A 14,984-nucleotide genomic window follows, 5' to 3' on the forward strand; every position below is an offset into this window, starting at 1 on the left:
ACTTTAATGGCTGCACAGTATAATAAAACACAACACAGAAAGTGTAATTTTCTGTGTTCATTACAAACAACCGTTTTTTTTCTAGAGATGTTATGGGCTTATTCATGCTGTATGTTGTAGTAATTAAGTGACATCTGCTGCAGCTCAGCTAAGGCTAACCGATTCTCTGGGGTCAAGTTCATCAGCCTCAGTCATGTGTTTTTTATGACAGAGCACTTAGATATTCTAGGGAGGAGTGCAAACAACATGCCCAGACATGCCAGTAGGAACTGTGAAAGAGGACACAAGTCTATATCAGGTGCAGACAAATTAAACAACCAAGAGGGAATTCCATATCACCCCCACAACCTTCATGGAGTGCCATGCATTTAATTATGTCTCCAAATGATAAGATTAGATACTAGAGAAATAAACCCATTTAAAGACAGCGGTTTCATCCTGTGTGGTATGGAAATCAGTCATTATATTATTAGAAAAATATTACTGCAGAAATATTACAGCAGTAAATCCCGGTGCAGCATTGTGTCCCACATCATGGATCTAATCCTGGCCATGCCAGCTGCCAGCTGCCACTGAATGTGGATGGATGAACTGCAGGGCAACACGCAATTCCCAATAGCATCACCCAGGGAGGGGTGGTTTCAGTCTGCAGCAGCGCTGCCCACACCTCCCTGCTCAACATTACTGTTCTCCATTGGTCCGCCTGCATTGGTCACCCGCACCTGAAGTGTACAGACTCCGCCCACGGAAGTGGCTGCACAGCTCACCTGGTGGACAGCAGAATGAGAAGAAGGGATGGCTGGCAATACATGTTTCAGAGAACAGTGTATGTTTGCATAACAGGGTCACTCACAGAGTGTGACAAGAGAACAAAAATAGTGCTGCTAGTATGCAGCAGTCTTTGTTTCCCCTAGCTTTTCTGCGCCAGGTGTATTGTTGAATCGGAGACATTTTTTGGCTAATTTGGGGGTAGAATTTTTTGGCGAATTTGGGTGAATTTGGCACATTCAATCAGGAAGTGTTTCTCTGTTTTAATTTTATTGTCTTTACATTGTTGGCACAATCTTCTTTCTTCTGGCAGCCATGATTTCTTGTGCCTGCCGGTCTCTGTGGCTAGGTGGTGCTTGCTGTGTCTGTACCTCGTTAAGGTGGTTCTCAGTTTTTTTGGATTTTTTTGTCAGTAACTGTGGTCAGGTAGTTTGCTACAGTGTATTATTTTTGGGGCCAGATGACATTTCTTTTTACTTTGTGATTTTGTTTGTGATTCCCAAGAAGTAAAATTATTTTGTTGCAATTTGATTTATTCTGAACCAGGCCATCTGCATAGAACAGACACTTCATCTCTGAGTCGGGTAGAGTGAGACCAGGCACTGCAGATTTTTCTAATATGTTTGCCAATTCATTAATATAGATATTGAATAGTGTTGGGGTTAGGTTACAGCGCTGTCTCACCCCACACTCCTGAGAGAAGAAATTTGTTCTCTCTTTTTTTTTGCCATTTTTTACACTGCATTTGTTCCCATTGATTTAACGAGATCATAGGTTTTACCCCATACACCACGTTCGATGACTTTGTAGAATAATACTTAATGCCAAATAGAATCAAATGCTTTTCTAAAATCAACAAAGCAAGCAAATATTCTTTTTTGGTTTTGGGTTACATGTTTCTCAATTAGGGTGTGTAGGGTGTAAATATGATCAGTTGTGTTGTGATTTGATAAGAATCCAGACTTCTACTCAAGACATTGTATTTTTGAAGGAAAGTTAATAGTCTAGAATTTATGATACTACAAAGAAGCTTCCCCAGATTACTTTTCACACAGATGCCTCGGTAATTGTTTGGGTCAAATTTATCTCCATTTTTGAATATTGGTTCTGTTCCAGATGTGTGTGTGCGTGTGTGTAAGTGAACCGGAAGTGGAAATACAGCATTGACACATTTAAATACCAGACTTTTGGAATTTTAAGTATTTTCAAGCTCCGAAAAGCCAGAAATAAAGTTGGGAATTACAGAATTAAATTCTTTGTTTTTAAACTGTGATTGTGAAACAAAGTAATTAGATGGTGTTTGTCATTAAAAAGTTTCAAGGGAGACTTAAGTTGGTGTTTCATTCTCTTCAATGCATCAGGAAACTTAAGCTGCATATCAAATGGCTCTCAGTGGAAAGTTCTGGTAGAGTGTCCAAGCATTCCCTTTCCATGTTCACTGTTTCAATTACCCCACGTTTATTTGTGAAGAATAAAATGTCACCACCAGGTGTCAAAGTCTAGGCTAACCTTAACCAGATTGCCTCTAGTCCAGAACAGACTGTGCTAATGGCTGTTTTCATCTTCGCTCCGCAGCTTGTGGAAGGTGAGGGTGTCGAGGTCAGAAAGACTATAGGTGAGCTAGGGTTATTTTGGGAAACAAACAAGGGGGAACATTACACCGCAGGAATCATGTGCCTGTGTCCTCGTGGGCTGCCACACGGCCTCACAGATGTGGTGGCGGAAGGTGCGAGCCGAACCGTCTGGGGGCAGGAGGAGGGGATGATGAAACTGAACTGACATACAGCAGCAGGTGCGCCTGACAGAGACGTATTTTGTCAGCTGTTGTCTGTAACCATTGAAACAACAAAAACAGCAAAATAGAAACCTGTCAGTTATGTCCGCGGGTAATTTAGTAGAACCTTAAACTATATTTTAGGAAGCAAATTATTTTTTGAAGTTGTCTTATTTTGCCATCTCTCCTTTCCCACAATTCATCCATCCTTTGCCTTTTATTTGCTATTAGGTAAGATTTGTGTTCTGCTCATGTCTAGGAAACCCCCAGATAGTAGAGCTTCAGTGCTGTGCTTGTGCCAGAGACCAAGCATAGTTTGGGAAAAGATATTTTGGGAGCAGCTGGACAAATGTCACATGCTACTCTAATGAATGTAAGAATTCTTGTTATTGCTTCTGGGATGCGGTCACAATATATTCACTGTAATGAACAAAATGACAAAAAATATCTATTATCCTCCACTTTGGCTATTTACCAGTATTCCTAATTCTACTGAGACTAAATATAGCTACATCAAATATGTGACATCATTTGCCTTGGAATTGTGCCAAAGCCCTGAATTTGCTGTTCCTCATAAAGGTCCCCAGACAGAGGTCATTACTTCCTCAATTTCCCACGCACCCACCTACGGCTTGCTAGGACACTTTTAGTGTCCACTTGAGGGGAAATCGTTTTGAAATAAGAAAAAGGCCTTTGGGAATCAGATGCTTGTTTAAACCCAGACAGAGTATTTTGAGAATTGCGAGCCCGTCAGAATTCCACACAAGCAAAAGGAAGGAGAAATAATGGCAAAAGGTTTTCAACAGGTCAGCACATCATATCCGAAGTTACAGTATCAACTAAACAGACGTTTCCATCAGACATTTAGATGAATCTCTAAAATATGCCATAGGAATTTGTAATTAAACATCGAGAGCCACAAATCCGAAGGGTGGTCAACAAAAATCATGGCAAAATCATGGCAAATATTTTTCAGAAGACAACCCTGGAATGTATTTTTATTAATTCAACTGAAAGTTATTGGAGAGAATAGCTCAGAAAATTAAACGTGTCCAGATATGTCTGCAGTGTATGACTTTCATGCAAACAATTTGGATTCCAACCTGATACAAATCATAAGCTTCCAGAGCCAAGCCGGCGAGTGGCCACGCTCCAGCACATCGCTGTCTGTGTGTTCGGCACATGCAGAACATCAAGGACATAAACACAACTTTATTTTATCTATCACTTTCTTAGAATGCTGTCGCCTCCCCTCACCCACCTGTGCTGGGGCTTCATCTTGCCATGTTTTTCATTTCTTACTCAACCGTGCCCAGTGTGAGCGTGACCTTTGACCTTTTTTTCCACAGAGGGGTCCATTGGCCATCCCGGCAGGGGCGAGGCACCTGCTGCAGAGCTCTGGTTACTCCGCTGCATCTGGGGCGGGAATGGTGGTGAAGGGACGGCATGCCAGCCCGCGCTCACCCAGGCATCCCACAGGCGTTTCAGTCCTCTGGGGCCCGATGGAGGAACAAAGAGGAAGACAGAGTAACTGCACGGCTACCCTCTAACCACACCCTGCCCTGCCAAGACTAATAGATTTCACTTCATTCATTAATTTACATAAATAATTTATTCCTTCAATTTTCTATCACTTCAAATGGTTTTCATGAGTTCGCTAACACTGGAGCTAAAGCATTGGTGTATGCATTACCAGAGCTACAGTAGGCCTTGGTTTGTAAAGGAGGAATGGACAGTCTGCACAGAAGCTACTGATATGTATGTAAACACCATGCCCCACTATCGCAGTTCTCTTTCTCAGCCTCTCTGCCCCCATGATTTTCTGAAAGCACTCATGTAAATACAATGAATTAATCTTACTGAATCTAAACACACTGTACTTGGTTTGGCTTTGGCTGTCAGTGTTCAGACACTGAGCAGAATTTCTGGCCAATAGCTTGCGTATGTAGTGGAGTTCAGAGATGTGCTTTACATGAATATCCACTTCAGGGTGTGATGTCACCCCTGGAGAAACAGTAAGCCATCAGTGGGCAAAATGTAAATTTTTCTGTATAGAGCAAGGGCCACAGTTCAAACGCCACAGCAGGGTTCAGTGTCTTGGATAGTATGAATGATGCCTAACAGTCAGCTAAGGTTGCAGCAGGAGCAGCACATGAATATCTACAACAGAATGTGATGTTTATTTTTATTTAATGTTTATTTGATAGGGACAGACACATTTAAACATAGATTATTGTCAAACAATATCCAATGCAATGTATCACAGCATCTATAGCATATGCTAATTTCCGATGCTTGTCCCTTGTCCCCTGGGTAAACAATAAAAATGTGTTTAGACCCCTTTCATTGGGAACCTTGGTCTATAGCTAATCAAATTAATCATATCTCATGTTGTATCGACTGGCCAGCTAGGCCTGTGCTCAAAATCAGCCAACTCACTCCAAATAAACTTACCCAACCAAGTACAGGGGAAATGGAAACAGTCTAGAAACTTCATTTTAAGATATAGTTTTTATAGTGAAACAAAATCTGTCCCGTTGGCATTCAGGCTAAACATAGGAGGAAATTAAAATTTTCAGAAATAGTAGAAGTGTTTTTTCTACACGGTCATTAGTGCATGCGCACTCATTAGAATCTTAGTGGAAACACAGTTGAGAGTGATCAGTCCACAGCTGTTCTCCTAATTACACTTTCAAAGTGTCTATGTCTGTCAGCTATGAAGGGAGATAAAGATGGGTGGAGACAGTCAAAATACATAAAGTATCTCTGTGGGTGTTTTTATTTGATAAAGCTCATTTGGTTCTGTAATCTCTTCCCCAGTTCAGTAGCCTGTAGTTCAGTTCCAAACAAGTAGCCCATTTCCTGAAAACTGCAGCCCCTAAAATGGTGCACTTGCAGCATTTTTGTTTCAATCCTATCCGGTGTATCTGAGAGTGGGAGATCTCACCCATTGTGCAATCCACTATCTTAACACTTTAATCTGACCAAAGTGTGAAGGCTGGAGAAGGAAAACTGCAAAAAAGAGGAAATACAGGATCCATAAATAAGCATGGACTCTGCCCTGTCTGCCACTCCTCCTTCATTTAACTGAAGAAGCAAGACGTCATTGGAAGCTAATCGAGTAATAGATCATCTAACTGTGTAATATCAAAGCAGCCATATCCAGTTGCACTATCAATAAATGCCCTTTGCCATCCTGTTTACAATTTTTTTTTTAAATTAACATTTAATAACAAAAGGAATTCAAAAATGTCAGCATAACACATAATAGTATAAATACAGCACGGAAACACACAAATAATACATATCTGAAGCTCGGCACATACACACTTATTGGTTCTGGTTTAGGGTTTTCAATTATTTGGTTCCACTTTATGGTGCTAAGCTAACACAAACTGTGTGCGGGCAATGGAACAACCAAAACGGTTTCAACAAAACATTTGATGAACATTGTAATGTTGTCTTGCCCCTTAAGCAAAATCCCACGAAAGAGCCAAGACTTTATTTTTAACTTGGACAGAGTGAGGGGGAGGAATTCTGAGAACTTAAGAACAGAGAACTAGAAAAAAAGGGATTAGTTTCTCCATATTTCATGTTTTTTTTTTTAATGGCCGTAGCTTTAAAATGCTAGCTTTACATGAACTGATATCAAAATTACGTGGATTTCAGTTAATGTTGAGGGCCAGGTGACCATTTTCATAACCCTATAGGCGGATAACGTTACCTGCTAGGTTTTGCAACACAGAGCAAGATGATAAACAAAGCCACGTGTTGTGGGAGAGTTTCCAAAAGGGGCGGGTCTGTAAACATTTCCGGAAACTTCGTTCGCGGATATAAGAACTGATGCGCACATAGCGCACTAGAGAAGTCATCAAACGCACACCAGGAAAAGAGAGCAAAAAGATCAAAATAAAGATATTTCATAAGTAGTGCGCAGTGCAGACATTAAAAACTATCCATTGTTATTCTTCTTTGCTGTTTTGTTCCGGAAATTTTTCGAAAATGCCATTTCTTGGACAAGACTGGAGATCGCCTGGGCAGAGCTGGGTAAAAACAGAGGAAGGCTGGAAAAAATTTTCAGACGACAAGAATAACAATGTCACTGAATTGAAAAGGTTAGTACACATTTTGGCGTCCGCTTTTTGTTACTTCGTTATATAATCATTATACGAACTAGGAACATCAAACTGACTGTATCTGTTAATCGTTCTACGTAGTTTGCTAGCTGGATTGTTGAAATATTTTCCACGATGTACAGAAGCATCGAAATCAAATTGCATGTAATATTATACTTATATAGCCTTATATAGCCTTATATAGACTTCTATAAGTCTATATAATTGCCCCTAATGTAATCTTTAAACCTCTCCATCCATCTCCCCAACCCTAGATTTGAGAGATATTCTTGAGTTTTCCTACCAGTGGTATGAAACCAAGGTCAATAAGCAAAACTACATCTGCCAGCTTTCGTGCCAGTCGAGTGTCAAATTACAAGACAGCAGTAAATAACAGTGCTATTGTGTGGCTTAAGGAGTGTTTGTCTTGCTGTCAACCATATTGCTATAAATAACCGAGAGACTGATAGGATTAATGAGCATCTGTTTGAAACGAAATAGCTTTCAAAACAGTTGTATCTAAAGAAGAGACTACTACACCGATTAGAGCTGCGTTTGGGATGAGGGATGGGGGATGGGCGAAGAGGGTGGCGGTCTGCCTATCCTCAAACTTTAGGCTGTTGCGTAATAAACTTGCGAGGGACTGTTTCTTTGTAGCCACTCTAATGTGTTTGAAAACAACTCCTTTTGCGAGTGCGTGATGCAAGGACCATGTTAAGGGAACATTTGAACATTTTCCAATTCCTGACCTGCGTGACAAAGAAACAGATGGGAAAGAATGAATTGATCATAACAACATTAATTAATGTTCTTATCTAAGTCATTATGATTGTAAGGAAAAAAAGTTCAAATCATAAAGCTTGTGCTTACTGCTTTTAAGTTACATGACTAAACTTCAGTTCACTCACTCAAACAAAGAAACTAACGCAATGCAATCGTTTTGTGCAGCTACTGCAAAGAAGAGGAGTTCTACAAAGAAAATCTGCTGCTTTCCATGGGTTATGACATGGCCGCTAAGAAGCGCAAGAAGGACCTTCTGAACAACAACACAAAGATTCCTTGTAGGTTTTAACTCCTTGGGGTGGGGGTTGCAGTGGTCAAAATAACAGTATGTTGTGAATATAGGCTGGAAGCTCCTCAAACAGATTCCAATTCTCTTTCTATGCAGACTTCCACAAAGACAAATGGATATACGTCCACAAAGCAAGCACCAAAGAGGTAATGAATCCATCACTCACCCGGTTTGTTGTATTGATTAAACTACACGTTGCATCCAGGTGTTTGAATCTTTAACTCTGTGTTCTTTCACACAGCGCCATGGATATTGTACGCTAGGGGAGGCCTTCAACAGACTGGACTTCTCCAGCGCCATCATGGACACCAGAAGATTCAATTACGTCGTGAGGGTGAGTCGGCGCACCGCAGCATCGTGGGTAACATTTCACAAATAATTGAAAAGGAAAAGCAGCGCAGGCTGCAAAGAGTTAAGCGTCAGCTGGCAGGCCCGCACTGAGGGCTTCTGACTTGCGTCTTATCACCTCGCTCCAGACATGAGACGCTCTAGGAGGTGTTTCTTCTGCCACAGGAGCAGAGATAGCGGCGCTCTGCCGCTGCGTCTGTCGATACACACATGGCACAGCACATCTGACGCTTTAACATCAGCTTGCACCCACACTCGGAATAAAAAAAACGCTAACGCGGTCTTCGGTACATTAGCCGCCAGACGGTAGCAGTTGAGGTAGCAGCATGCTGGCAGGGATGTAGAGAACCCTGGATTATATAAGATTGTACTCTGATCACATGAAGGCTGATACTGTATGTAAGCAGGGTTGATGTAAAAGCACATATGGCATTTGGAAAGGTAATTGCAGCCGAGGCCAGATAAACAAGAGGCCGGCGTTTTGGGGGGGGGGGGGTTTGTTGTCAGGCAGTGTCCTGAGTAATAGCTGGGGAGATTTTGGTCACATGACTCACAGCTCCTCCCTCCTCTCATGAGGAATGGATTTTCCAAACACATGATCCTAATCATCGTCGGCACCATCATCGGCATCATTGCTTTATTTCTGGAGACGTGGGCTGGAGTTAAAAGTTTTTCACGCTCGGCAGAGCGTCAGCCACACTGTCTTAAATGAACACACACATGCACACACACACGCATGCGCTCACCAAGGTAATTGTTTTTGCATTCGAGTGTATTGACCTTTCACCTTGCTTAGAGACACTCAGCTTGACCCAACACTTCCCAGTGAAACTGACACTCTGGGCTGGACAGCTGTGCTGAGTGACAGGTTCATTGCCCAATCTTTCTGTTCCGATTGTGAAACCCCCTGAGATTCACATATTAAGCACAGCCCCCCCCCTCTCTCTCTCTCTTTCTCTCTCTCTCTCTCTCTCTCTCTCTCTGTCATGGGAACCTGCCCCAATGCCGCTGGAGGGCTTTTCCTTTGTGCTCTTGGTTAAGCAGATCATATTTTAACGAGGACAAAAACAACCCATCAAAATGTTGGGATGTTCAGACGAAGTATGTTTTCCCTCTGACATTCGAAGGCCCAATAAAGATAATGAGCCGGGCACGAGGAGTCTTTGTTTGCAACAGTGGAAAACTGGGGAAGCAGCCAAGTGAGAGCTGTGTCACTAAGTGGAGGCTGAAGGCAGAGACGCTTTGTCCCGGGCAGCTCCACGCGGAGATAAATAAAGAGAGGAGCACTTGACTTTAGGCTTAGGGGGGTGGGGGTGGGGCTAAAGAGGCTGTTACGCAGGGGTGCTGACAATGGTCACATGCTCCTAGCCGGGGGGTTGAGTCTGAAGCGCAGGCGGTGTTTCTCCATGATGTCAGCAGGCTGTGGGATGGGGGGTGGGGGGAGGGGGTAGGGGGGGGGGCTGGCAGGCAGTCACATGCCAGACATGCTGGTCTTGTCTCAAAAAACACACAGTCACCTCCAGGGCCTGTTCTTCGCTGCCTCTGGCTCCAGATGAGTAAGCACTGAGAAATCGACACCCATCATTAGGGGGTGCTGTATTGAAACTAGAGACTGCGGGATTATTCCCTCAAGTTGTGTACATGCAGTATCATGCGTGTGTTTTAACGTTAATGTAGCCTGAAAGGGCTATGGCTGAATAAACAGTTGGTTCAGCACAGTCTTTAATCCGTACAAACCACACAATATTCAGTATTAAATTTTGCCATATGATATAATGAAATATTGTTTTACAAACATACCGGTAATATGTTTTACATATTTTACATGTTTTACATGTGGTTTCCACCTACGAGATGTAAACTACATTCTGTAAATAATGTTCTGTCTTGTGGTGGACCAAATGAGTGCAGGTAGTCATGTAATATACAGGCACTGTCAGGCTTAAGTAAGATTGCCATGCAGAAATTGTGAAACTGCAAATCGGCATGGTTCAAATGGAGACTACATGCTGACACGGATGTTGTCTGACGGCTCTGAATGTACACAGTGTGTGTCACTGTCTTGGCTGAGCCTCAGAAGTCTCTGTTTACTGAGAAGGGGGAGGGCGGGCTTGGAGAGAAAAAGAGATCCCTCATTCTGAACCAAGCCAGACACTGATATTTATTTCTGCCAGCTTCTCTTTCAAAAACAGCCGGAGAGCGAGCGAGAAAGAATAACAGCATAACACTGGACTGGAAGCCAGCTTAAAGCATAACAAGGCATAAGAAATGGTTGAGGGGAGGCAGGGTTGCAAGTCTGACAGCTCAATATTTATGTCTTCTCTAGCTACTGGAGCTGATAGCCAAATCCCAACTGCCGTCGCTGAGTGGAGTGGCACAGAAGAACTACATGAACATTCTGGAAAAAGTTGTGCAGAAAGGTGAGTCAGAGGAGTGGGGAGCAGTTAGTGAAATCAGTGGCATCTCGGGGCTCCAGACCCAAAGGGGTCCCCCCAGTGCAGCCTCAGACATGGCTACCTCCTGTCTGTGTACAATGTTTCCAAAAAAGCCAAATAATTTAAGCTGACACAGTTCACTCGGGCAAATGCCTAATCGTGCCTGGCCACTTCTAGAGGCAGGGGAATTTCTTAATTGCTCCAAGTGGAAGGAATGTCATTTCAGAGAAAACGGTGCACTCTTGTATTGTGTAAACAAAATGTTCTTTCAGATAAACAAAGAGCCAGGTTGTTTGGGGAAAGTTTTTTTTAAGGCCTACTTGTAGATCATCTCTGGAGTGTACAATTTTGTCTTTAAACAAGCACAAAAATTTTTCATCTACATTTGGCACTTTCATGCCAAATCTGAATGTTTCTAGAACATTCAGAGAGTTTGCTGAAGATTCTCAGTATTTCAGACAATTATATCTTTGGTTTACTTTTCCTTTTATTTCACTGATTTGTTTGAATTGTGCACTTTTTCTACGTGAATGGAAATGAGAGACTACAAAGTAAGGAAAGGGGACTTCGTTGGTGATGTAAGTGGCTCCGCCCTTAGCGTGTGCTAATTGACATGCTGTTCCCTCCACAGTGCTGGAGAACCAGCAGAACGTGCGGCCCATTAAGGAGCTCCTGCAGACGCTGTACGTGTCCCTCTGCAGCCTGGTGCAGGACATGGGCAAGTCCGTGCTGGTGGGCAACATCAACATCTGGGTGTACCGCATGGAGAGCATCCTGCAGTGGCAGCAGCAGCTGGACAACATCCAGATCAACAGGGTGGGTGTGACAGAGCAGGAACACCATAGGGGGCAACGGTGTGGAGAGGGAGGGCCTACTGGGAGCAAGGAGTTGGGTGGGGGGGTGGACAGGAAGACCAGGGAGCCATTGGGAGCTAAGGGGGGGGTGGGGCAGAGGGCCAAGTGATGGGTGGGATGTCACAATGGGTAACAGGTGCAACAGGGCTGTGTTTATTTGACACAGAGGTACACATTTTTTGTAGCGAGGGTCATGGTGGATGACGTCGAGAGTCTGAGGTCATGTTTAAGCAGGTCTGGTCCCTTCCGTCCATCAGTGCTGGAAATGACTGTAGTTAGCAATGTAGAGCATGCGGTCTGAATGGGTGATGCAGACACTTACGGTATGTTTGCTTGTGTCCACAGCCCACCACCAAGGGAATGACGCTGACGGACCTGCCCGCATGCCTGCAGCTGAACATTATGCAGAGGCTGTCGGACGGGCGGGACCTGGTCAGCCTGGGCCAGGTGTCTCCCGACCTCAATGCCCTCACTGAAGACCGCCTGCTGTGGAAGAGGCTGTGCCAGTATCACTTCACTGAGAGACAGGTAGAGTCCTGCCACACACTCACACTCACACATGCGCACACACAAATACGCCCTCACATGCATACACATTTGCACACACTCACACACAGGCATACACACACTCACACATATACACACTCACACGCATACACATTCTCACACACATGCATACACACGCACATACACCCTCACACACATTTACAGCACTCACACACATACACACAGACACAATCACATGCAATCACGACACACACATGCACGACCACACACAACCACACACACACACACAAACACTATCACACACATTCACAGCACATTCCTGATTAAATTAAATGTTCAAGTTTTTTTATGCAGAGCTATACATTAACTGCTTGTAATTCCATAAATGGCAGGTGTCAACACCTCCACTTGATTAGTAGTCAACTCTAGCCAGGGTTGTTCTTTTTTCTGCAGTCTCTATTACACATTAAAGGACGTAGCACCTGAATATACAATGGCACTGCTAATCAGCTGTAGGTAAGGAAGGACAAGGCGATACGATCTCATGTACACATTTCCCACCTGCAGATCCGGAAGCGCGTGATACTGTCAGACAAGGGCCATCTGGAGTGGAAGAGAATGTATTTCAAGCTCTGCCGGTGTTACCCCCGCAAGGAGCAGTACAGCGACACCCTGCAGTTCTGCACACACTGCCACATCCTCTTCTGGAAGGTGAGAGCTGCCACTCAGTCTGTCAGCTGACCCCGGAGATCCGCCCACATTCTGCTCGGTTCTGTAATTCTGGCTGCTGGAGTGAGAGAGCTGAACTCTGCTTCGCTAATCGTGACATCAACAGATCAGGAGCCTTAAAGACAGAGGAACGCAGGGTAGCTCACTTCAGCGCACTTAATTTATTGCTTTATAAAGCCGTCCCAGGGTTCTTTAGGAAAGTTCACTGCTAGCGTAGTAAGCTAAGGCAATTACAAGTTTTCATTGAGCCTGTAAATCATGTTTACTTGAATGGTCGGTGAGGGGAAGTTGCAGCTCAACGCATGCAATTAAGTGCAAGTACTTTTTCAAATGACGCAACCTCTCCAGTATAAATGTAAAACTAATCTTTTGTTGTTGTTGTTTCGTTTCCTTTTGCAGGACACAAACCATCCCTGCACAGCCAACAACGCAGAGAGCTGCTGTATGCCTGTGTCTCCACAGGGCTTCATCAACCTCTTCAAGTACTGATGGGCCCTCAGGCACTGCCTTGTACATAGTGTTCATAGTGCAATGGATTCCTGGATGTCTTGAGATGGGTTGGGGGGACTGAAACGTGTAAATTTGTTGGGGGTGTTGGGGGTTCAGGGTTTTTTTTGGCTTGAGAGAAAATGAATGTATTGCAGATGGTCAGAGTATATTGTGACAGATTATGGATATCAAAACTGGAGACATTGAGGCATTCTATCAAAATCTGGTAGCCAAAAGCATTTTAAAAAAACATAGCCGCAATGAAAATTGTATAATTTAAAAGAGTTAGTTACTACATGTCCTTGTACGTTGGACAACTGTGCTGAAAATACAGAAAATGTTTGGTTTTTTTGGTCTGAAAAGATATTTTCAGTTGAGTGAATATCGATAAAACTAACACTGAAAGTAACTTGAATATTTACTTTTTGAAGGTAGAACAAGACTGAAAACTGAAAGTACCTGATGTGAACTTTTTTTGTGAACTGGTTTTTATAAGTCAAGATTGTCTAATTAGGCTTGTGGGATCTCTGAGCTGATTTTTGGAATAAGTTTTAGGATGCCCTCTGCCTCTACTTGAATGTCTTCTAGTTTTGACCTGGGAAGAGACTTAAATTCTCTTAACTATTGAGACATGGCTAAAGGCTATGTGCATGATATGAAAAATGATGGACTAGGTACTGTACATGTCACCAGAATGACTGGTATCGTATGATACTTTTTTTAAAGTACATTTACATTTTTCACTTTTATACATTTGATAATGTTTTCTTTTTTCCAAAGGATATTGTGTAACTGTGTTTTTGTTTTCCGAAAGGTGCAATGTAATATTTTATTTTACTGTAATCAAAAGCTTCACCAAAGCAGTGTGTACTCTGCCTTCAAAAATGCTAATTAGACACATATGTAAGCATTGTGTATTCCTTGTGCAGACCATTTGTTAGCCTGAAATGACATGTTTTGGGTTATAGTATTACAGTTTTGGGAAATGTGTGTTCAGTAATAAGAAAGAATTATTCACGGTTTGGAAGAATGTTATAAACCTGTTTTCTACTGGCACTTGCATGAAGCAAAATTTTCCAAAATATTAGAGGTTTTTTATTTTTTTGTTTTATAGTTTCATATTCATTTTGTTTTCTGACTCATGGATGAGGCACAAGAGGGATGGCCTGTAGTGGGCCTTTTAGCATGCTCAAAACACCTTTTTTTGCACCACATAAACAATGTGCTGTAAGTGAGGTACCACACGATGGCCTCGCATTTCATTGGATAAATAAACAACCAATCATATTCCTGCATTTTCATTTCTGTGATCAAATTCTGCACTCTGCAGTTGTCATGGACACGTACTGCAGGCTCCAAATCGAAATTCAATTAAGCCTGCATATCATTTGGCAAAGCAAAAAAGTAAGTGCATTTGTTGTAAGCTATTCGTCTGCTCAGCAGACACTGGAGACGCTATGGAGAACGGTTTCCAGATTTTTCCACTTCATCGGCGCACATTTGAACCCACTTACATTGTTTTGACTGGAGCAAATGAGAGGAGTACCCAGGTCACGCTCACCTGGGGCCTAAACACAAAGTCCCTTTGATTGATAGTCCTGCACACTTAAAACTATGCAGTAATTCTGCTACACACTGCCCTGGAGAAACAGCATTCCTCTGATGGCTTCACATCTCATAGAGCACAGATCAAGAAAATATGTACTTCTGATGCAGTATTTCAAAAAAGGGAATATAAAAGATTCATGAAATATTTGGGAAACAATAGTACTGACAGTTCACTTGCTGGGGTTTTAAAAAATATATTATTTTAGCGCCACGGTATGTTTAAATGGTCCTGACAGTTTATATGTGAAATGAAGGATATTTTGCATACAGAAGTTTCTGATGACC

The 14,984-nt window shown here is 42.7% G+C and overlaps 1 protein-coding gene and 1 long non-coding RNA gene across 3 annotated transcripts; one reads left to right on the top strand and one right to left on the bottom strand.

Annotated features, from left to right (window-relative positions):
• On the bottom strand, positions 1 to 6,352 carry LOC135257547 (uncharacterized). Of its 2 annotated transcripts, XR_010330669.1 has the most exons (4): positions 6,267 to 6,352; positions 5,490 to 5,554; positions 3,804 to 4,034; positions 1 to 2,596 (listed from the first exon to the last, which is right to left on the bottom strand). It is a non-coding gene; the product is annotated as an uncharacterized LOC135257547 (long non-coding RNA). The 2 variants fall into 2 exon arrangements; XR_010330668.1 differs by having other exon boundaries at positions 5,490 to 6,275.
• A 36-nt stretch (positions 6,353 to 6,388) lies between these two features.
• On the top strand, positions 6,389 to 14,378 carry fbxo32 (F-box protein 32). Its single transcript, XM_064340324.1, has 9 exons — positions 6,389 to 6,657; positions 7,606 to 7,718; positions 7,826 to 7,875; positions 7,971 to 8,063; positions 10,404 to 10,497; positions 11,144 to 11,328; positions 11,712 to 11,894; positions 12,441 to 12,584; positions 13,002 to 14,378. Exons 1-9 carry the CDS (start codon positions 6,545 to 6,547, stop codon positions 13,089 to 13,091), a joined length of 1,065 nt encoding a protein of 354 aa, XP_064196394.1. The 5' UTR covers positions 6,389 to 6,544; the 3' UTR covers positions 13,092 to 14,378.
• Positions 14,379 to 14,984: the final 606 nt, after the last annotated feature.

The sequence above is a fragment of the Anguilla rostrata genome, chromosome 1 (genome assembly GCF_018555375.3).
Source record: "Anguilla rostrata isolate EN2019 chromosome 1, ASM1855537v3, whole genome shotgun sequence".
Taxonomy (NCBI): Eukaryota; Metazoa; Chordata; class Actinopteri; order Anguilliformes; family Anguillidae; genus Anguilla; species Anguilla rostrata.